The sequence below is a fragment of the Cetorhinus maximus genome, chromosome 3 (genome assembly GCF_964194155.1).
Source record: "Cetorhinus maximus chromosome 3, sCetMax3.hap1.1, whole genome shotgun sequence".
Lineage (NCBI taxonomy): Eukaryota > Metazoa > Chordata > Chondrichthyes > Lamniformes > Cetorhinidae > Cetorhinus > Cetorhinus maximus.
The window spans coordinates 195279317-195301947 of NC_135881.1; the positions used below are offsets into that span (position 1 = coordinate 195279317).

The following is a 22631-nucleotide window of genomic DNA, read 5'->3' on the forward strand; positions in this document are numbered from 1 at the left end:
GGGCGCACTCCAGTACCCCCAGATTGTGTCTCGGTGATAGTGGTTGCTTGCTGCCCTCTCCACAATCTTGCACTGGAAAGGGGGGAACATAGTGGACGATGAAGACGTTGACGCAGTGGATGCGGCTGCACACAATGAGTCCAGCACTAATTCTTAGGATGAGGAAGCACAGAGGAATGATGAGGGGCTAAATGCTGACCCAGCACTACACCAAGGAGGCAGGGACACCCGGCAGACTTTAATCCAATGGGCCTTCAGCCAGCTCCACACAAATGGATCAGGAGGACCAGCCCTGCCTGGTGCTTCCATACTCAGCACCTAAGTGCTAAATTTGCCAGGTCATCAGCAGGAACTAAGGGCTTTGGACATAAACCTTAATGTCCACTCAAACACTCATGACATGTATGTAAAACATACAAATGCAGAACAAAGGAGCCACCCTCAGCCATGGTAACAAATCTGAATTTAATTTTCTCCATCTTTTGGTCAAACAAAATGAAAGCAAAATGGTTTTCAAACATCAAGAAATAATAATTTCCTAATCCAGGGCCAACACAAAAGCACCAGTAAGAAACCCGTGATGTGCCTAAGGTGCCTTATGTTTACGTTTACAGGTGCTACATCTCGGTGCCGCCCCATCGCTCGGAGTGGCTTCTGATACAGCCTACTGACTCTACTGTCCTGTTGGCCTCGATGGCCTTGGCGGTCGTCCTCTGGCCCGTGGAACCTGTGCTGGGCCTGCCTTGGAGGGATCTGCCAGGTCCACAGCTGGCATCTCCCCAGTCATCACAGCCTCACCCGATGAAGCGGTCACTGGGAGAGGGGCGGAGCAGCTGGTACCCTCATCTGGAGCACCATGAGAGAAGCCCGCAGATACGACAGGCAGCTGCTCCACCGACGTGAGGTCGCCCCAGACCTCCCTGCTCACCGTGGATGGATGGACAACGAGCTGGGAAGCTTGAAGCCCACACCATCTCCCACATTGGCAATGACCAGCTGTGGCCACTGGCACTGTGAGGGTTTGCAGGTCCGAGCGTATCCCCAGGAGAAGCTGCTTGTTCTCCTGGAAGCCTCTCTCCAGGAGAGTTGCCACTGTCTCCATGGGGGAAGCATGACGCTCTGACATGAGGCTCATGGCATCACTCATGCTCCGCATGGGACTTCACCACGGACACCAAGCAAAGCATAGTTTCATGTAACACTCCCAGATGCTCCCGCACACCTGGTCGCATTTCCTGCAGCTGCTGTGTCGCAGGCGACTCCAGAGGAACATCATCACGCCCCAACTCAGTATATGCCTGGTCCCCTGCAGTCCTCCGGCTACTGGCACTCTCTGTCTCTGCCAGCTCCTCCAGTGATTGTGAAGTGCCCTCTCCACTGTGCCCCGGGACACTAGCCGATGTCACGTTTCCCACCGATGTGCTAGTATCTGCTCTGGTGTCTGCCTCGCAGAAATGGTGTGACGCAGGTGACAGTTGAGGGCCCTCAGGTGTGAGAGGGGGCATCTGCAATCAATCCTGGTCGACAGGCTCTGACGATGCTGAAAATAACAACAAGGACAGTGGATCAGTTAGCGCCCATACAGTGACTTCATCCCTTTCCCCCAGACTCATTATGCGCTCAACCTTCCAGAACCTATGGGGACGAATATTGGTGAGGTGGCAAATAGTCAGGAGGAGGCCCAAACATTACAGGCAGATACAAGCTGCTGGTCAGATGGCCTAAGAAATGCCAAATGAAATGTTATGTGGCTAAGTGTGAGGTGATGCACTTGGGCAGGAGAAACAAGGTACGGGAATACACGAGGAATGGTAGGACCGTGGAAAGTAAGGAGGATCAGAGGGACCTTGCTGGGCATGTCGACAGGCCCGTTAAGGTAGCAGGACAGGTACATAAGGCGTTTAAGAAGGTAAATGCCATACTTGCCTTTATTAGCTGAGGAATAGAATGTAGGAACAGGGAGGTCATGTTGCAAGTGCAGAAAACGCTGCCGAGGCTACAGCTCTTGTTCTGCATGCAGTTGTGATCAGCGCTTCATGGGAGGGATGTGATTGGAATGGAGAGAGTGCAGAGGTTGCTGACCAGGATGCATGCTGGGCTGGGGAGTTGGAGTTATGAGGACACATAACATAGACTGGGGATATTTGCCCTTGAGCAGAGGAAGTTGAGGGGTGACATTATTGAGCTTTATAACATTATGAGGGGCGTAGATAGGGTCGATAGAAAGGAATGTTTCCCCATGGTGGAGAGATGAGGAACCTGGTGGCATTGATTTAAGGTAAGGGGCCTGAGGTTGACAGGCGAGGTAATGAGGAACTTTTGCACACAGTAATGTGGGACGCACTGGCTGAAAGGGTGGTGGACGCAGAAACCCTCCTAACATGTAATAAGTATTTGGATGTGCAGTTGCGATGCCATGGCATACAAGGCCATGGGGATAGTGGTCAGAAATGGGATAAGGCGACTTTGGAAGGTGCTGCACATGTGCATCTTCGAAGGGCCGAGGGACCTTTGTCTATGATCCACACATCTGACTCTATCAGTCTGTGAATGAGCCAACTCCAGCATGATGCCACCACCAAACACATCTTCCCTTCACCCCCCATGGCGGCATTCCGTAGGGATCGTTCCCTCCGGGACACCCTGGTCCACTCCTCCATCACCCCCTACTCCTCAACCCCCACCTATGGCACCTCCCCATGCCCACGCAGAAGATGCAACACCTGCCCCTTCACTTCCTCTCTCCTCACCGTCCAAGGGCCCAAACACTCCTTTCAAGTGAAGCAGCATTTCACTTGCATTTCCCCTAACTTAGTCTACTGCATTCGTTGCTCCCAATGCGGTCTCCTCTACATTGGAGAGACCAAACGCAAACTGGGCGACCGCTTTGCAGAACACCTGCGGTCTGTCTGCAAGAAAGACCCAAACCTCCCTGTCGCTTGCCATTTTAACACTCCACCCTGCTCTCTTGCCCACATGTCTGTCCTTGGCTTGCTGCATTGTTCCAGTGAAGCCCAACGCAAACTGGAGGAACAGCACCTCATCTTCCGACTAGGCACTTTACAGCCTTCCGGGCTGAATATTGAATTCAACAACTTTAGATCTTAAACTCCCCCTCCCCCCATCCCCACCCCGTTTCTTCCCCCTCCCTTTTTTTTTCAATAATTTATATAGATTTTTCTTTTCCCACCTATTTCCATTATTTTTAAATCTACAACTAATACCTTGTTAGTCTGTCCACCCCACCCCCACTAGAGCTGTACCTTGAGTATCCTGCCATCCATTCTTAATTAGCACTTTTCTTAGATAATATCACCACCTTCAACACCTCTTTGGTTATTTTGTCTGTGACATCTTTTGATTATCTGCTCCTATCACTGCTTGCTTGTCCCTACAACCACCCCACCCTCAACTTCTCTCTCCCCCTGCCCCCCACCTTAAACCAACTTATATTTCACCCCTCTCCTAACTATACTCAGTTCTGTTGAAGGGTCATGTTGGACTCGAAACGTCAACTCTTTTCTTCTCCACCGATGCTGCCAGACCTGCTGAGTTTTTCCAGGTAATTCTGTTTTTGTTTTGGATTTCCAGCATCCGCAGTAGCTTTTTGTTTTTATCTCTGTGAATGAGCAATGTTGCAACAATAATGATTCAAACAATCATCAGTGCTTTGGATGGTGGGAAGACAGAGCGGATGTCACTGTGGACCTCCATTCCACCCCAGCCTCACAGATACCTGTGGACCTGGGCGCATGGTGCCTTTCAAGCTCCAGGGGCTCCTGTTCGAAACAGCTCAAAATCAGCAACTGGGCCTGGCTGCCTCCAGTCCACAAACGCCCAGAGGCATTGTGAGCATTTTTCTCCTGAAAAACAGAGAAGACCGTTCATTGCGGCTAATCAAACATGGACTCTGCATCCGCATGCCGCACCCCAACCACAGTGGCCCATATCAGGCCTCCTGTCCCTCCTCTCCACACTGCTGTTGATCAGTCACAAAAATATAGTACGACTGCTCCCAACCACGCCCCCACCCCCAACATTCTGCGTCCATCACTTTAAGAAACACATGGTCTTAGCTCCCATGGCAAGGAGGCACAACTAGGTGCGACGTCGAGGGCAGCAGATGGGTCTTGGCCAGGAGACCTTGAGGCTCCCCTTCCACAATCTCATCACCTTGAGTAGGACATGCGTTAGAGTTCTGAGTGTGCGCCTAGCTGCATCTCCTGCAGGTTGCCCCCAGACTAGTCCTATGCGACTAAGAGCAACACATGGTGCGGGGGAGAATCCATCTCCTCATGAACCACTGAGACTGATGTAAGCATGGGCACTATCTGCTTGCCCACCCAGCGTTCTAGAAATGCCCAACATGATTCAATGCAGTCACGACAGTAAGACATGGGGGGTGTTGGGTGGGGGGGCATCTAAGGCTAAGGCTACCTGCTGGATTAAATGTCCAACACCAACATGGCACTCACCCTTCCAGAGCACAACAAATCGTTGAAGCACTTACGACACTGGATCCAGGTGCGCCGCATCACAGCGGGAGCTCACCACCTCCTCCCAGGCACACTTCGTCATGTGGAGGGGGGGGGCCTCCTCCTCCTCCCATCCTGGGGAACCAGCACCTCCCACCATGCTGCCACCTCCTCAAGGCGGGCAGCAAGGCAATGATCTGAAAAGCGAGGGGCACATTGGCCCCCCGCTGGCCTACCCTGCAGCCTGCCCTGCTCCTCTGCCCTTCCCTCCAGATTGCCCTGCTGAGCAGACCCCCTGCGGTTGGATCTCCAGGTAGCCATAGCGAACAACCTACAGGAGGCTGCCAGACCTTCTTTTAAACAGACTGCCAGGTTGCCATTGGACCCAGCAGTCTGTACACACCCACCGCAACCAGCACACTCGCTCTCCACAGGAGACGGAAATGCGCTGAGTGGGCGGCCTTAGTTGGCCCGGCCGAGCAAAATGGCAGTGCGGCCCCGATCGCAGGCACCGATTGGGGCCGCGTCCGCCCGCGTCCACACCTGCTCCGCCCGCCCGACAAACGGAAAATTTTGGCCACTGTTTCTTAACTTCCCCTGGCTAAGTGAAACATTTCACCCCCTCTTTTGAATTCAAGCTGGTCTGGTTTATTTAAAAATCCAAATGTTCCCTTTACGCCTGACATTCTAAAACTTCACCCACGTTTACCCACTTAACATTTCAAACCTAGCTTATCGTCTGATACATCAAAGCCTTCAGACCAGCTGCGTTTAATTCAATTAAGTCCCACACACTCATACACCCATATAGACACAGACCCCACTATTATTCTACAATACATTCCAATAACGTTATGAAAATTATTATATCTTCCTGACATGTGTGATTTATGCACTGATTGTTGATTGCACTTATAACAGAAACCATTGGCATTATCTTTGTCTGCCGTTAAGGGAAACAATGCTAGGGACGGAGTTTTATGCCAGCGGGATTTTACAGTCCCGCCAAAGTCAATGGGCTTCTGAATGGCTCGCTGGAATTTATGGCCTCGTCCCCACCACGACGGAGCCGCAAAATTCCATCATAGGAATTATAAACCTGCCATACCCTGTACGAAGTGTATAAAACACTTTTATACAGTGTTCTACATGTGTATAAAATACTGGTTCACCTCAACTGGAGTATTGTGTCCACTTCCAGGCTCCACACTTTGGGAAGGACGTGAAGTTATGAGAGAGGGTGCAATAAAGATTCACGAGAGTGGTCCCAGGGATGAGGAACTTCCGTTACAGATAGATTGGAGAAGCTGGAGCTACACCCCTTGGAGAATAGAAGATAAAGAGGACATTTGATGAAGGTGTTCAAAATCATGAGGGGGTCTCGACAGAGTAGATAGGGAGAAACTGTTCCAATTAGCAGAAGGACTGAGAACCAAAGGACACCAATTTAAGGTGATTGGCAGAAGAAGCAATGGTGACACTGAGGAAAAACATGTTTTACGCAGTGAGTAGTTTGGATCTGGAATGCACTGCCTGAGAGAGCGATGGAGGCAGATTCAGTTGGGACTTTCAAGAAAGAACTGGGAGTGGAACTAGCAGAGTTGCTCTTGCAGAAAACTGGCATGGACACTTCTGTACTGTAACTATCCTATGATCCTATGAATCACAAAGCTGATTAAGAGAAGTATTATTAAATTTTACTGCTGTACAATCATCCTATCACAATAAAGATTGTGAGTACAAAGAGAACAATGAAGCCAGATCAGGATATACAGTTCACAGCTTTATTGTCAAAATATGTACAAATACAAAAGAAACTAATTACTTGAAATTCTTACAAAACATTGAACGAAGTGTAATCAAAACCTAAACAAAATACATGTAAAATCAGTATGAAGATTGCTTTAGATGGTCAACACTACATAATGCTGATGACATACAAGCTTATATTGAGGAAATTTTTTATTACCTTCTGCCAAAGAATTATTTATAAGCAAATAGCTCCCTTATTGTGCCTGTATATATGCGTCTGACACATGGCCTGACTGGTGGGCATCAGGTTCTATGTTACATACAAAAATCTCAAATACAACATTTCCAAAAAAAAAGCTAGTACAAATAATCTCCTTTCAGCCAGTGCACAAACATTGCTACAAGTCACTGGCATGTTATTAAAACCTATTTTTAATGCACGAAACTTTTAAGTATTAAAATAGACCAGAATGTAAATTTTCTATTCAGGCGCTCTTAATGCCAAAACAAAATAACATTAAAGCTATCAATGAATTCCACTGCATGACTGTCGGCCACATTGACATCACCTCACTCATTACTCTGACTCTTTATCCATTGGCCAGAATTTTTCCCTCGTCGGGACGGACTCAGCGGGAGCGGGCGCGGGGGGCGGGGGGGCGGTTGGGCTTCCCAACCGCCGCCCGCGATCATCTCCGCTCCGCGATTTCACGCGGGGGTGGGGCCAATTAAGGCCCGCCCTGCGTGGATCGCGCGCCAGCGGCGGCGCTGAGGAGGGAAGAGCCGGGCCTGGCGCGCTGCTCGTGCATGCGCATGAAAGAGCACTTCAATCTTTCCCTGAGGCACGGAGCTGCCTCAGGGAGATTGAAGCGCGCTTTTTAAAAAAAAAAATCAATGAAGGCAGTAAAAAAAAAAAAATTTTAAACATGTCCCCATGAGCTGGGACATGTTTTTAACTCAAAAATAAAGTTTCCAGTTAATGGCGGAGAAGAAAAGAGTCGACGTTTCGAGTCCTCATGACCCTTCAACAGAACTCAGTTCTGTTGAAGGGTCATGAGGACTCGAAACATCGACTCTTTTCTTCTCCGCCGATGCTGCCAGACCTGCTGAGTTTTTCCAGGTAATTCTGTTTTTGTTTTGGATTTCCAGCATCCGCAGTAGTTTTTTGTTTTTAAGTTTCCAGTTAATGTTTATTTTGCTTTTTGGAAGCCTCATCCGGCTTTTGTGGATGAGGTTTCCTAAAACGTGTAAAGGCCGCTTGGCCTTTCCGCCTGCCCCGCCCACCGTAAGGTTGAACTGCCAGCGTAAACTTGATTTTAATTAGCTGGTTAGTGGCCTTTAATAGGCCTTCCAAATTATCTGCTGCGTTCCCCCCCACCGCCGAACGAAATATCGCGCAAGCGCACGATGACGTTGGGACGCCCGCCCAACGTCATCGCGCATCATATTACGCTCAGGCGTGCACCCGCATGCCGGATGTAAGATTCTGGCCATTGTTTTTTTGAAAGGATGTTCGCCATCTGATTCTCCCCTGTCACTAACTGAGAGAGCCACTGGGCATCCTGTTCCCCAGCTACCGTTGTTAATGGCATCCTTGACATGAATCCTTGAGGGGTGCAGCTTTATTTCCTTCATTCTGTGATATTACTTTGCCCACAGCATGCAATCCTACTGGGGGTTCACCGTGTTGGGGAGTTGCAAGTGCCAGCCAGTTTCCTTTCCATTCATGGTGCTGCTGATTCAATACTGAAGCACTCTGCCACATAACAGCCCAGTGTTACTTTTAGTTTTCTGCAGATGATTAAGAGGTTTAAGACTCATCAAGACTTTAAAAAGCCTTTTAAAAAGACTTTAAGAGTTCTTCCAGTTCAACTCTATTAATATTTATTTCTCTTATAATGATGGTAGAACTGCTTTACCATATCTAATAGGTGAACACTGTCAAATTAGAAAAATATGAAAAAAATACTCTTTTTCAGCTGTTCTTTCCTTTCAAGTACCAGATGTTTTGATTCACCAAGGAGCTGGAATCTGGAAATATTTATGCACCTGACCTGCAGCTTCTTAATGCCTTACTTCTATAAATGGTATTTACAAGGACAATGTACCTGTAGTGTCTGTTTCTTGGGGGACAGAAGAGCGTTTACAGCTGCCCTGTTGTGGTCTCATCACTCTCCTGAGCTGCTGTTGGCTCACACAGCCTATATCCTTCATAATTTTCAACAAATCCTGACGGAACTTTACCCCGAGAAATGCATACAAGAATGGGTTCAGGCAGGAGTGCAGGAAGGCTATGCTTTCTGTGATCTTGATGGCAAAATCCACATTCTTAAGGGTTTTGCAGTCCGTTATTGTGATATTGGCAGCATCTATAGCTTGCACTATCATGAAGCTGTTGTATGGTAATTGCGAAATGACAAAAACGCTCACCACTGTCCCTATCATCTTTATAGCTCGGTGCTTTTGAAAGCTTTTGGCCTGAAACAGTTTCCAAGTGATCATGGAGTAGCAGAATACCATGACAACAAAAGGCACGAAGAAACCAACAGTCACCTGCACTGCAAACCCTGCTGCTTTCAGAATATTCCCTGGATAGACTGTTAAGCAGCTCTTTTGGGTTTCATCTTTTGAACTATAACAAAAATCGGGGAGAGACAACAATACTGCGGTTACCCAAACAATTAGAGAGATTAGTTTGCTGAGAAGAAGTATTTTGCTCTTTGAGGCACGTGCCTTTATTGCTTTAACAATAGCGATGTATCGGTCAATGCTGATGCATGTCAGCAATAAAATGCAGCTTAAGAAGTTTATCTTGTAAAAGCCCTTAATCGTTTTGCACAGGAAGTTTCCGAATATCCATCCCAATTTTACTTCTAGTGCCCAGAATGGTAGCGTGCAGAGGAAGAGGAGGTCAGCAATGGCCAGGTTTAGAAGATAAACATCTGTCATGTTTCTCATTCTCCTGTAGAAAGCAAATAGCACCACTACCAAAATATTCCCTACAAAGCCTGACAGGAATACAATCACGTAGAAAGGTGGAATAAAATACTGGGCAAATTGTCTAACTTCTGTTTTTCTGCACAATCCACTTGATTCTTCATCAAATTCATAATCTAAGGTGTGCTCACTGACTGTTGAGAACAAAAAATCTTCGTTGTTGTCATCAAACAATGTCATGACTGCAGGGGACCTCACCGGTTATTGTCTCCTGCAATTGAACAAACTATCGGTTAACTGCAGTAAACAGATCGTATAAAATAATTAGGTTCAAAGGTAGATTTATTAAAAGAAAATACACAGCAAGGTTTTTCACAAAGGAATTATTTTGAAAGTGGCTTTACAGGCAAGGCTTAGATCAACAAGGATTAGATCAAATCCTTGTAATGTGGCTAAAAATGTTCTTCTGTTATCATACCAGCAAAAGAGCAACTCAGAACTTGAAAATGTTTGTCTTGAAGTTCAGGATCAAATAGTTAAGGGATTAAGTTGATAGTATATAGGAATACCCAGTATCCAACTTCTCTACTGAAAAATATCCTATAACATTGTGAGGTCCAACTGGCAGAAGAGCTGAGGGTCCAGGAAAACAAGTCACTTGGTCCAGATGTTATGTACCTTTGGGTCTTGAAGGATAGCAGAACTAAGTTTCTGGTGAGCTTCACCTGGACAGGAAGCAGCAAATTTAAATCTTTTTTCAAACGGAGGACAAATTCAAGCCAGACAATTCAACCTCCATTAGCCTAACATAAATGAACTTTAAAATAATGGAACCTACTCTCAGTTGTGAGGTAAAACTTAATTGGCCAGATTTTGCTGCCGAGGGTTCTCTAACAGTCTCTGCCGTTATTTAGACTTACCCTTGCAAGTCTTGGTTTTTAAATTTTTGCTGATCTTTTTTTGTACGGGCATCTGGGACCCGAGTGAACAAAACGAGAAACTGTGTATCTCCTTAACCAGTTGAAAAGGAGGGCTAAATTAGACTTCAATGGCAAATTAGGTACAGGAAGAGAAATAGAGGTCATCAATCTCATTTCTCTCTCCAGAGAGAAGTTAAGTATTTCCAACATTTTCCATTTTTACATGAGAGAGAAAGAAAGATTGGCATAAGAGAAAGAGATAAAAGTAAGACAGAAAGAAAAAGTACACAAATATTTAAATTTCGTATTTTTAAAAAATCTCCAACAGCTGTTAATAGCCGAAGGAATGAAATTCCACACTTGTAAGAGTTAATTGTCAGAGATGCGGATTAGTAATTAACACACATCATATCATTAAAAGGGTACTTTCACTTGTAATGACAAAATTTAACTTTTTGTGGCAAACTTGATACATAACCATCATGCAAATACAATAAGAACCTCTACACTATTCAAGTTGCTGCTTTTATGAAACTAACGGTAGAGCAACACATTTGGGACAGTTACCTTCAGGCTATTGATATTTAACCTGACATCTGCCCCTCACTTGAACCTCATCGCCATTGTTTTGACAGCAAAACGTGGGCCAATCAGAAATGATTGGCCTAGCTTTAGAAGTGGAAGACCCTGCCTGATGTAACTCCATGGAGGAGCATTCAGAGAGTCCCTGAAAAAGTTTCACATGAAAGACTTGTCATTAAATTAAATTCTCATTAATTCAAGGTAAAACATGAAAGGGGATAAGGTTAACAAATCTAGAAAACAGTACGTCGTCTCGATAAGTTTATTGGGTAAATTTTACTTCTGGCAACTGGCATAAAACTGGAGATTGCTGCTTGGCTATCCAATATACACCACACCCCCTACTTTTCTGTCCATTGAAGCTGATGAGAAAAAAAATCAAACTAGGTGGACAACAAGTAATTCATCCACAGTTTCTGCCAGCTGCATAAATGAACGTGGACCTCCATAATGTCAGACTGGGGGGTGGCTTTGGATGGAAGCCTGCTGAAGACATCTAGTGTTTCTTATCAACATAGGCCAAATATCAAAACCAGCTTTAAGCTGATCACAACCAGGTATAGCAATGGAGATAGAGGATGCAGCTTAACAATTTAGAATGGTCTCATTTGTTAATGGTATGTTAATTATATTGTTAAGATACAGAGATGAAGGGCATTGTTTAATTAAGTACTTGGAGCACTTATAAAGAGGGACAGGGCCCTTTAAAGGGCTATAATTTTAATTTACTTGTTAATATGTCAATTTGTTTAATTGATATACTCTAAAGAGTATAAAGAGACACTGTCATCTGGCCCAACTGTCTGCCCCTCTTCCGCAGCTACGTTAGCGGCCGGGTGTCCTGGAGAGGGAGCACGCCGTGTCCACAAGTACGCTTGAGCCTTCCACAACTGGTGGGCACTGCGGAGCATCAATGACCCCCAACACAACATTTTAATTTGATTAAGGAGGTTGGGACAGGTGGAGCTGGATAGAGGGCCAGTGATAGGTGGAGGCAAAGGAGAGATTGTCAAAGATGTCATAGACAAAAGGTCAAAGGGGTGTTGACGGTGGTGATATTAGCTAAAGGATGTGCTAAATCAGAACTAAAGAGAAATATTTTAGCTAATATCACCACCGTCAACACCCCGTTGACCCTTTGTCTATGACATCTTTGACAATCTCTCCTTTGCCTCTACCTATCACTGGCCCTCTATCCAGCTCCACCTTTCCCAGCCCCCTTAAACAGCTTATATTTCACCACATTTCTATTTCTCTTTAGTTCTGATGAAGAGTCATACGGACTCGAAATGTTAACTGTGTTCCTCTCCGCAGATGCTGTCAGACCTGCTGAGTTTTTCCAGCAATTTTTTTGTTTTTGTTTCAGATTTCCAGCATCCGCAATATTTTGCTTTTATTTTAATTTGACTGTTAAGTTTCCTTTAAGATTTTTGTCTTTTGTTACAGCCCCTTTTAAGGGGCTATCACTTTGTTTGTTAATTTGACCATTTGTTTAAAGTCAAAATCAAAACAGTGCAAACAGAGACTGGGGCTGGGGTGCTTCATCAGCCCCCAAAGCCACATTTTGATTTGATAAGTTTCTTTTAAAATGTTTGTACCTTGTTACAGTGCCCCTTTATGGGGCCATCACTTTAATTTGATTTGTTAATTTGCCCATTTGTTAATTTGATTTGTTCAAAAGAGTATAAAGAGAGACTGTTGTCCAGCCTGACCACCTGCCCCTCTTCGGCGTGTGCAGCCCCCGGTTGTCCCTGGAGAGGAAGCACACGGTGTCCACTGGTCCACTCGAGGCTTCCTGCAACCTGAGTGCACTGCAGGGGCTGGACTGCATCATTAGCCTCCAGAATGACATTTTGATTTAATTGATTGATTTAACTGAATTTTTTTGCATTGGTAAATTTATTCATTCGTTCAATCGGTACTCAACGGAGTATAAAGAGAGACTGCTGGGACACCAGGTTAGTCAGTAGGAAGCAGACATGTGTAATGCTGCCTTCTGTGAATAAACCCATTAACAACAAAAGTATTAGTGCCTGGTTTCATATTTCACCAACTGGCTTGAAATTGAATGAACATCATTCTCTCTTTTTGTTTTCTTCTTTGTCCACAAAAGATCTATCCTCAATGAACGAACTATGTCTGACCTCCAATCTTCCCCTAAAAAGCCTATCCTTGACCCCACAAATGCCTGCCTGGTTTCCAACCCTGCTTTCTGTCAGGTGTTCTTCCCCACACTTTTGTCCTGTGTTCATAGCAGAAGGGTAGATTCTTACAGCAAACTAAGAACAAAAAACAGCAAGTGCTGAAAACACCCAGTCAGTCTGTGGAGAAAGATAGAGAATTAGTGGCTGAATTATTGAAGGAGCAGTTTAATCAATATTCAATTTTAAATCGTAGGGGAGGGTTTTTCCCTCGTTGGGCGGGCTCAGTGGGGGCGGACAGGGGTGGTCAGGAAGCTGACCACTTCCCATGAATGGGGCCAGGCCGCGATTTCATGCTGATGGACCAATTAAGGCCCGCCCAGCGTGAAACGCGGGTGACAGCACCCCAGTGCTGCCTGTGCGTTGGAGGGGGGGGGAGGAGGGCGAGCAGGGAACTTCACGCATGCACGCTTGAACAGTTTAAAACATCAAAAATAAAGATTTTAAGAATGTTATCAAACATATCCCCTTATGTGACTCTGTCACACGAGCAGGGACGCGTGATAAATGAAATTTAAGATTTTTTATTTTATTTTTATTTGCTGTAGGAAACCTCATCCCGCCCATGGATGAGGTTTCCTAAAAAATGCAAAGGCCACTCGGCCTTTTCACCTGCCCGCCAACCGTAAGGTTGGATGGGCAGTGAAAAATTTGTTTCAATTACTTTTTTAATGGCCTTTTAATTGTTGGCAGGCGCACACCACGGGCGTGCCGCCGACTGAAGTATCGCATGATTGTGCGATGTCGTCGGGACACTCGCCGGACGTAATCGTGCATTTTACACTCAGTCGGGCCTAGCTAAAAATTCTCCCCATAAAAACACTGGACACACTCAGATAGTCAGGCAGGATTCGTGAAGAGAGAGATAAAGAGTTAACCTTCAGGTCAATGAGCTTATGGGCGGAGTTTTCCCAGAGTTGCACTAAATGCAGTGGCGGCCGGATAAAATGGAGTCCTACCCGCCAATGAGAGTGGCGCGTTTCCACACCGTATTTTCCCGAGCCCGCCTCATTATGTATGCGCTCCTGGGAAACACGCCATTTCCATGACAGTCGTGCTGTCATCCGCCCGCCCGCCTGCCATCACCCCACTGTTGCATCACGCCGGCCGCCATCTTTAAAAGGCAGCTGCCGGCAAAGCGCTCATCGCCACCAGCTCACCACCGCTGTCTGGGAGACATGACCAGCAAAGGAAAAAAGACTGCAGCCCCCCCGCACCCCCCCCGCTTCAACGATCCCTCAAGCGACTGCCGGATTCTGTGGAGGCCCAACAGGGTGTGCTCTACCCCCCCGCTCTGACCGCAGGATGGGTAGCAATGTCACCTACCCGGCTTGGGAGGTGGTGGTCAGCACGAATGCCCTGCAGAGGAGGGCAGCCACCCAGTGCCACAAAAGGACGAATGATCTCCTCTGTTCCGCCAGGGTAAATCACTCTTTTCATCACTCCCAACTCACACACTCACAAACCCATCACGCATCCACAGGGCCCTCACTCATTGCCAATGCAAGGGACATCACCATTCACTCTTTCACACACACCACCATTGCCCTCATCCTGTTCATGGGGCCACTCAACACCCACACCGGTCAGGCATACTTAGCATCTGGCCCGGCAGGAGACCTGATACACTCTCCCCATCTCCATCCATGCAGGACAAACTGGGTGGCTCACAACAGGAGAGAAAGGTCGTAAACAGGTGGAGGGATGCCGGAAATCAAAGTTCTGACAGAATTCAAAACAGAGCCATCCAGCTGGCCGGCGATGACCGGGGCCGGTCCTGTGCTGACAGTGAGGTCGATACTGCTCTACCAAGTGAGGATCTAACAGTGCAACACCCATCAGACAACCATGCCGTGAGTGATGTGTCCTCTTTCACAGGCCACTACCATGCACCAATTATCTCTCCTTCCTTTCGCAGGCACATCTGCCAAACAGCCGAAAAAGTCTATGACCCAGGGCCTCCCATCAAGCTCTGAGGAAACCTCTGAAGGGGAATCTGAAGGCACCCTCCCTGAAGTCCAGTCACAGTGCTCACCCACACCCTCCACCAGCGCAGAGACACACACCTCGGTGGGACCTAGCTTTAGAGTAGCCTCAGGATCACAATCTGGTGAGCGCATCGCATTTTCTGATCCACAGCAGGCAGAGGCAGGGACTTCCAGGTCCCCGGCACTCGGAGGATTTTGGGAGGCCAGAACGTTGCTGAGTCCGAGTCAGATGGTCTCTGGACTCAGTCATGTCACAGTTGCTGGAGCTGCAAAGGCAAGCTAGGGAACAACAGGAAGGGATGTCCGCTGCACTCCTCAGTTTGCAAGGCACGATGGAGGAGTCCGTATGTCTTCAGGCTGAGGTGATAACGCCGGCATTGCAAAGCATCAAGGTCAACTCTGGCAGGATGGCGGCCGCCGTGGAGACCTTGGTCCAGGACGTCACTCCTGTACTGCTGCACAGGCTTAACTCCATCGCTGATGCCATAGTTGGCCTCCAACAGTGTGTACGTGAGAGGGGTGCAGGGCAGCTCGATCTCACTCCAGCTTCTCCTTCCACTCACGGAGTCAGCTAGGGGCCCTCGCGCACCCATAGGGAGGAGGATAAGCAGGTGCACGCTATGGCGCCATCCATCCAGGTGGCTCTGGGAGTGACCGGCCTATCTGACTCCCCTCTTCCTGTGACCTCTGCAGATCCAGCTTCACAGGCTGAGGAAGGTACCACTGCCACACAGCAGGACCCCGAAAGCAGTCCGGGGCCCTCCAAGTCTCGGCCCTCCAGGGGACGCCCGCCAAAGTCATCACAGGCTAAACTCCTAAGAATGTCTCCCTGTCTGTGGCTCCTTGTTCTGATGAGCAGTGTTCTTGTCACTCAGATGTGAAACCATTCTGCACAAGATAAAAGGCAGGTGTCTCAGTCCAGGGCCTCTTCCCAATGCTCTGTGCGGCCTTCAGGCCACAGTGATGGCCCAGCCTCTCACTCCCTGGACACATTACTGATGCCTACACCTCGGCGGTGCTGGTCATTGCTGTCAGAATGTAGTGGGCAGGCGCCACTGAGTTCCGTCATTCTCTCTGTGTGCTCTCAGCACCTTTAAGGAGGGGCTGGCCCCATTGCACCAGCATCTGAACAGTTTGCTGCCTTTGACGGCCCCGCACCCACCAAGACAGAGCCATAAAACTCCGCCCTATGTGTGTTTTTGAGATTTTCACTGGGCTTCTCCCAGAGTCATGGCAGCCAGTCAGGAAAACCTCTGAGGAAATTCACTCCCTTTCGTATTGCTGGAAAGAGAGACATGTTGCTGAACTTTTGGTCTCGCACTCTTCAGGACCAGTGTGAGAATGCCGCATTTCAAACGATCACAAGGAGTTAGGAGTTTAATCAAATTATTTTGGCTTTGCACCAATGGTAATCTTGCAAAGATTGTAAATCTGGTGTGAAGGTTTGATCTGATTGTGTCAAAATGAAGATTATCTCCTGCAGGTAATTGATTGGATCTGCATTGACACTAAAGCTGCGGAGGCCATGGAAATTGTTTCACACCCACACTGCAGCTCTCGTGTAAATGCACCATACAAATAGCCCAGGCCCATAACTGATCAAATGAAGCGGCCGCAGAATGTGACCCATCATTAAGAACAAACACAATGGAGAACCGATCTTTTGCAATAACATTTTCTACGTGCTGTTTTGAAGCATCATCAGTGCATTTTAGTCACACCATGTGCTTATCTTAAATGGTGGGTGCAAGACCACTTTAATCTACATCATCACGGGTTAAATGCTAAAGCAGGTTTTTCTGTGCATTGGTGCTCAGTTAGATGATTTTCAGTTAAACGTTGCATTTTTTTTCATTCAAACCACTGTCATACAAAGATTTACACCAGTCAGGTGCAGAGTTTGTCATACAAAGATTTACACCAGTCAGGTGCAGAGTTTGTGAGTACAAACCACAGGTTAGCCCACATCCTTAATGCTGTCAGTTATTTCAGATCACCACCTTGTGCCTTGCATAACGTAAACAAGAAAACAGGCCAAGTACAATTGGAGCGGATCTTTGTCCCACCTTCGTTCTATTTACCCCTGTTTACCGAGACAAAAATTGCAAAATTTAAAAAACCCATAACTTACCGGTCAAAGCCTGCCCCTTCCAATTTTCAGGCAGATCTCAATCTGTCAGCATACCTGATGGGGGGCATAATGAGCATATTGTAATAGGGCTCAGATGCTGCAGGAGAAACCCTAATGTTAAGTACCCTCCTTATATTCCTTCAGTGCTGAAATAAGCTTCCCTGTGAACCCATTGGCTGTTCCAGCCCTGCATGTTAAGGAACTGTAGCAGGTCGATGGCCATTGTTTGTCCTGTTGGATTTCTCACTCTCCCCGATGGTGAACTGCCAGACCTTATTTCAATGATATGGCTGGACAACACATTTGCTTTGTTGCTTGCTGCTTGGCAGCGGTTGGACATGTTGAGCATTGAGTCAAAAGTGCGGGAGAGGCCAGGAAACGGTCCACCGACTGCGATCGGACCCCTCAGCCGCGATTTCACGCTGGCTGGCCATTAACTGGCCAGCCAGCGTTAATCGCGCGCTGACAAGCTCAGCGCTGCCGGGGTGGGGGACGGGAGCGGGAGGAGGGCGGGCAATGACATTTTCACGGGCCCGGAAAATCAGGAGAAAAACGTACAAGCGTCACAATCAGGCACCTGTACATACAGGTGATAAAAATGCTGTCCACAGGTTTTTATTTTTATTTTATTTAATCATGGAAATTCCATTCCGCCCTTGGGGTGAGGTTTGATGAAAAATGCAGCGTTGGCCTGGCCGATTCACCCGTCCGCCCAACTGTCAGGTTGGATGGGCCACGAAAAATAGGAGACAATTGCGCCGTTAATTTGCTTAATTGCCCTCTTAATTGTCGGCAGGCGGGCTTCCGTCTTTTGCGCACGCCCGCCGAGCGAAGTATCACATGAGCAGGGGATGATGTCGGGAGGCTTGCCTGATGCCTTCTCGCGCGGTTTTATGCTCGATCGCAGGATGTAAGATGCTGGCCTATGATTTGTGTTGCAATTTTGCTGTTCTACAACATGGTGCAATATTGCTATCCCCTGTGGTAATATTGCTTTTCTATTTTTTATTGCGCTTTTTTTACTAACACCAGTTACCCTGAGAAGGTAGTGTTGGGTTTTGTCCTTTAACGTCTGCAGTTCTTGTGCTCTCACGATTGTGTTGGATAGGGAATTCAGGATATTGACCCAGTGACAATGAAGGAATGATAAAATGGGTAGAATATTGAGCTCGGCAGGCGGGCATGCTCCTGACCCGGCCGAGCGTAAAATGACGCGCGGTAACATCGGGCGAGCGACCCGACGTCATCGCCTAGTCCCGCGACATTTCGTTCGGCAGGCGCCCGGCGGAGTCGGCAGCACGCCCGCCAACAATTAAAAGGCCTATTGGTGCCATTAAAAAGGTAATTAATTTCAAATTTATGCTGCCCATCCAACCTAACAGTTGGCGGGCAGGCGAAAACGCCAAGCGGCCTTTGCACTTTTTAGGAAACCTCATTCCCCCACCACCCCCCCCCCCCCCCACCCCCACCCACACAGGCAGCACTTAGCGCTGCCACTCATGTTCCACGCTGGGCGAGCCTTAATTGGCATGCCCACGTAAAATCACGGTGCGGTGCCAACCGCGGGCAGCGGTCGGCTTCCCAACATCCCCCGCCTGCCCACGCCAAGCACCCTCGCCAAGGGCAAAATTCTGCCCCATATGTCCGAATCAGGATGGTATGTGATTTGTAGTGGTCAGTAACCCCAGTATTGTTGTTTCTTGGTGGTAGGTCAAAGAGAAGGGAGGTATTAAAGGCTACCAAAGTAAATTTGGTGAATTGCCATAGTGTATAAACTGCAGCCACAATACACTTAGTGATGGAAGGGATGCATTTTGAGTCCAGTAGCAAGGGTGATGATCAGTTGATCTGCTATAAAACCTAGGTGGTGTTGAGAATCATGAATGTTGTTGCAGGTCAGTGGTAATGCATTGCACCCCTAAGTTGAATTGTAAATGGTGGATAGGCTTTGCGGGGTCAGGGGCTAAGCTGCTCATTACAGTGATGTACTGTGACTGCAGTATGTACAATCTATATGGTGCACTGTAAAACTCAACAAGTTTATAAAGGAAAAAACACAGCACTACCTTCTTATAACCACAATCTTGATGCACTGATCAAATTAAGATAGAGCAGAACTCAATTCTGGTGCAGATGTGGAAGGTTAGTATGTTTGAGATGGTTAAGACAAGTATCTCTTGTTTGAGATGGTTATTTGGTCACTAAGTGGCATGTTACCTGACACTTTCCAATCCAGGTCTGGATGTTTTACAGGTCCTACTGTAGGTTAGAATGGCTGCTTTGTTATTGGAAAGATTATGAATGGAGCTAAACATTGTGAAGTCAGCAGTTAATAACTCCATTCCTGGCCTTGTTGTGAAGAAAAGGTCAACAATGAAGTGGCCAAGGGCCTGAGGAACTTTTGCAGCTATGCCCGGGATTGTAATAATTGGTCTCTAACAATCACAACCATCTTCCTTTATGTCAGATACTACTCCAGTCACCAGCGGGTTCTTCCTTTGCTCCACATTGAACTCATTTTGAGAGCAGCTCTTGGGCTATAATTGGTCAAAATCTACCTGGGCAGCTGCTGTCACTTCTTATCTGGCATTTATCTGATGTGTTCAAGGTTTGGAGCTGAGCGTTTTGTTGAGAACCAAACTGAACATCGGAGAGTTTGTTACTGGTGAGTACACAACCCTTCATGGCACTAATGATGACTCTTTCTAATACTCTACTGATGATTGGGAGGAGGCTAATTGGGTGGCAATTGGTTGGTTTAGATTTATCCAGGGTTTTTATTTGCAGAATAGGACAAACCTGGCCAATTGTCCACATCATCAGGCAGATGGCAACTGCAATGGACAGTTTTGGCTTAGGAAGGAGGTGAGCCATGGTCTTCACCACAACAATTGGGATATTATCAGGTCCCAGAGCCTTTGCAGAATACAGCTCTCAGCCGCATCTTAGTGTCATGTGGAGTGAACTGAACTGGCTCTGTAAGGGCCAGATGTGATAATGGAGCTCTCCTGCTCTTCCTGTCCTCATCAAAATAATCACAACCTTTAACTTTCCTGGTCTTCTCCTGCCACATTGCCAGTTTATACTGAGTGGAACACCACCCCAGATACTCCACTGAGTAGGCAGTTAAAATAGCAGCAGAGTCCTCCATATGTAACTCATAACACCCCAATTTGCATAGGTGCCTAAATGTGCTGCTCGAGTCAGGCAGATACCTCAGTCACCCATTGAAATACCCCAGGAAAGTTGGCAGCAAAGCGGAAACAAGGTGGCAAGTCCACCATCGCTATTTTATTTCTGTTTCCCCTAGGCAAAAAACATTAGAAGTTTCTTTGGGATTCAAAAGTGTCCCATATGGGTCTTTGCAAAAAACGGTAGAGGTTATGCAGTTGTGTTTCTGAACCTCGGTCCACCCGAGGAGCCAGCCCACAGTGAGAGCCTTGATTTGGAAGCATGTTCCTGTTCCTTCTGGCCCCACAATATTAGAAATGAAACATTACTTTGGGCCATTGTTTCCGAGAAGCCTCTAGAAGCCCTTATTAAAGACTGCTGGTTAGACCACTTGACATCACTACAAATGGGAAGAACATATGTGGTGCACATATTTGTACCTCAAAATCACCATCTATGCTATAAGATTGTAATTTGCATACTAAAATTCCTCCCCGCCCCCCCCACCCCCCCACCCCCATTTAAAACAGACAGGCGCTCTGACCATCCTTCTAAACACCTTGTCCAAGATGGCAGTGGTCAGAAAAGAGGCGGTAAGTGAAATCAGCTCCATAGGATCTTGACACAGATATTCAGCCGATCCCCTGAAGTCCATAGGATTAAAGGGTCAGGGGCAACATGGATATGAAATTATCTGAGGGACGGAAAGCAGCAAGAGGTGGTGAATGGTTGCTTTTAAGAGTGAAGAGAAGGATACAGCAATGCTCCCAAGGGTCAGTATTAGGGCCACTGCTGTGTTTTGATCACTGTGTCTCCTACCAACGCAAGATTGCCAAGCAAGATAGCCAACGATACCCGTCTGTGCATGCGCACTGGTCCACACGTGCAAAAAACCAATGATGTTACGCCGCTGTGTCCCCTTGTAGACAAGCACTTTGTGCCTAATCATGGGACCTAGCGTCAGGTTGCGGGGGAGGTGGTATGGCCACTGAAAGCTACCACCTTGCCCTTGCCTCCCACCCCCTGCGACCTGCACCCCATGATCCCCATCCCACTGTAAATCACCTTTGGACTGGGGCCCCACGACATTCCTGGGCCTCTGGTGGGTGCATTGCCTCCAGCAGCAACTCCTTTTGTTGGCACTGGTGGCATGAGAAGCTGATGGCCTCTGATTGACCGGCAGCTCTCAGTGGGCAGGAACTCTACTTCAGGGATCTCAATTGCGGGGAAGGCCCAATGGTGAGCACTTGATTCCATCATGCATCCTCCACAGAGCTGGCCAGCGGAGACCCACGTTGGCCTGACAGATTCCCGGCGCTGGTGTCACTTACATAAATCTTTGAGGGTGACAGGACAAGTTGAAAAAGCTGTTAAAAAAAACAGCCTGAGTCCTGTGCTCCATAACTAGAAGCATAGCATACAAAAGCAAGCAAGTTATAGAAACCTTTACAAATCACTGGTTATACCTCAGTTAGAGCCTTGTCTCCAATATTAGCTACCACACTTTAGTAAGGATGGAGAGGCTGAAGAAGCTAGGATTGTTCTCCTTAGAACAGAGAAGGTTAAGGGGAGATTTAATGGAGGCGTTCAAAATGATGCTGATGAAAAAGAAAAACACGTTTATATTTCAGGACATCCCAAAGTGCTTTATAGTCAATTAAGTACTCTTGACGTATAGTAACTCATGTAATGTATAAAATGCAGCAGCCAATTTATATACAGCAAAGTCCCACAAACGGAAATATATTAATGAGCAGATAATCTGTTTTAACGATGTTGGTTGAGAGATAAATATTGTTCAGAACTCGACGACTCTTCTACGAGTAGTGCCACGGGATCATTTACATCCTCCTGAGAGGGCAGATCAAGCAGCCTCAGTTTAACATTACACCCTCAGTACTGCACTGCAGTCTCAGCCCAGATTTTTGCACTCAAGTCCCTGGAGTGGAATTTGAACCCACAATCTTCTGACAAAGATGCAGGGGTCCTACAATCACCGCCCCCCCACCCCCCGGCCACCACCACCACCCTCCACCCCCCCCCTCCCCCCCCCACCACCACCACCACTACTGAGCCCGTCCACTGTGGGTGAAACTCTGCCCTTGTCTTCTTACATATATAAATTTTTTAATGTTTTTGGGATGATTTTTTAAAATAATGGCACCTGACTTGGTTTTGAACTAGAGTTGTCCAATCCCTTCCTCCATATCTCCGTGTATTGTTCATCATCAAATACTTAACCAGTTCCCTTTTAAATTTTCAGTCTTCTCCTTGATGGATGGTACAACATGTTATGTTTTAATGATCCCTCAATAACTTCTCACTTTCCCTTTTATTCCTTGAGTAATAATCCAGTTAATTTTTTTAGTAATGTATAAACAACCTTCAACTCTTACCCTGTCAAATCTTGCTTACTTTTGAAATCTCCCATTACATTTTCCCTTGGCCACTGTCTTCCAATTGATAGATCAGCA

At 47.0% G+C, this 22631-nt stretch overlaps 1 protein-coding gene across 1 annotated transcript; it reads right to left on the bottom strand.

Annotated features, from left to right (window-relative positions):
* Nucleotides 1–7695: 7695 nt before the first annotated feature.
* LOC144673820 (C-C chemokine receptor type 9-like) lies at nt 7696–9425 on the bottom strand. Its single transcript, XM_078535474.1, has one exon. It carries the CDS (start codon nt 9402–9404, stop codon nt 8319–8321), a length of 1086 nt encoding a protein of 361 aa, XP_078391600.1. The 5' UTR covers nt 9405–9425; the 3' UTR covers nt 7696–8318.
* Nucleotides 9426–22631: the final 13206 nt, after the last annotated feature.

Coding starts and splice junctions, on each gene's coding strand:
- LOC144673820 (XM_078535474.1), bottom strand. CDS start 9,404: ATGACATTGTTTGATGACAACAACGAAGATTTTTTGTTCTCAACAGTC.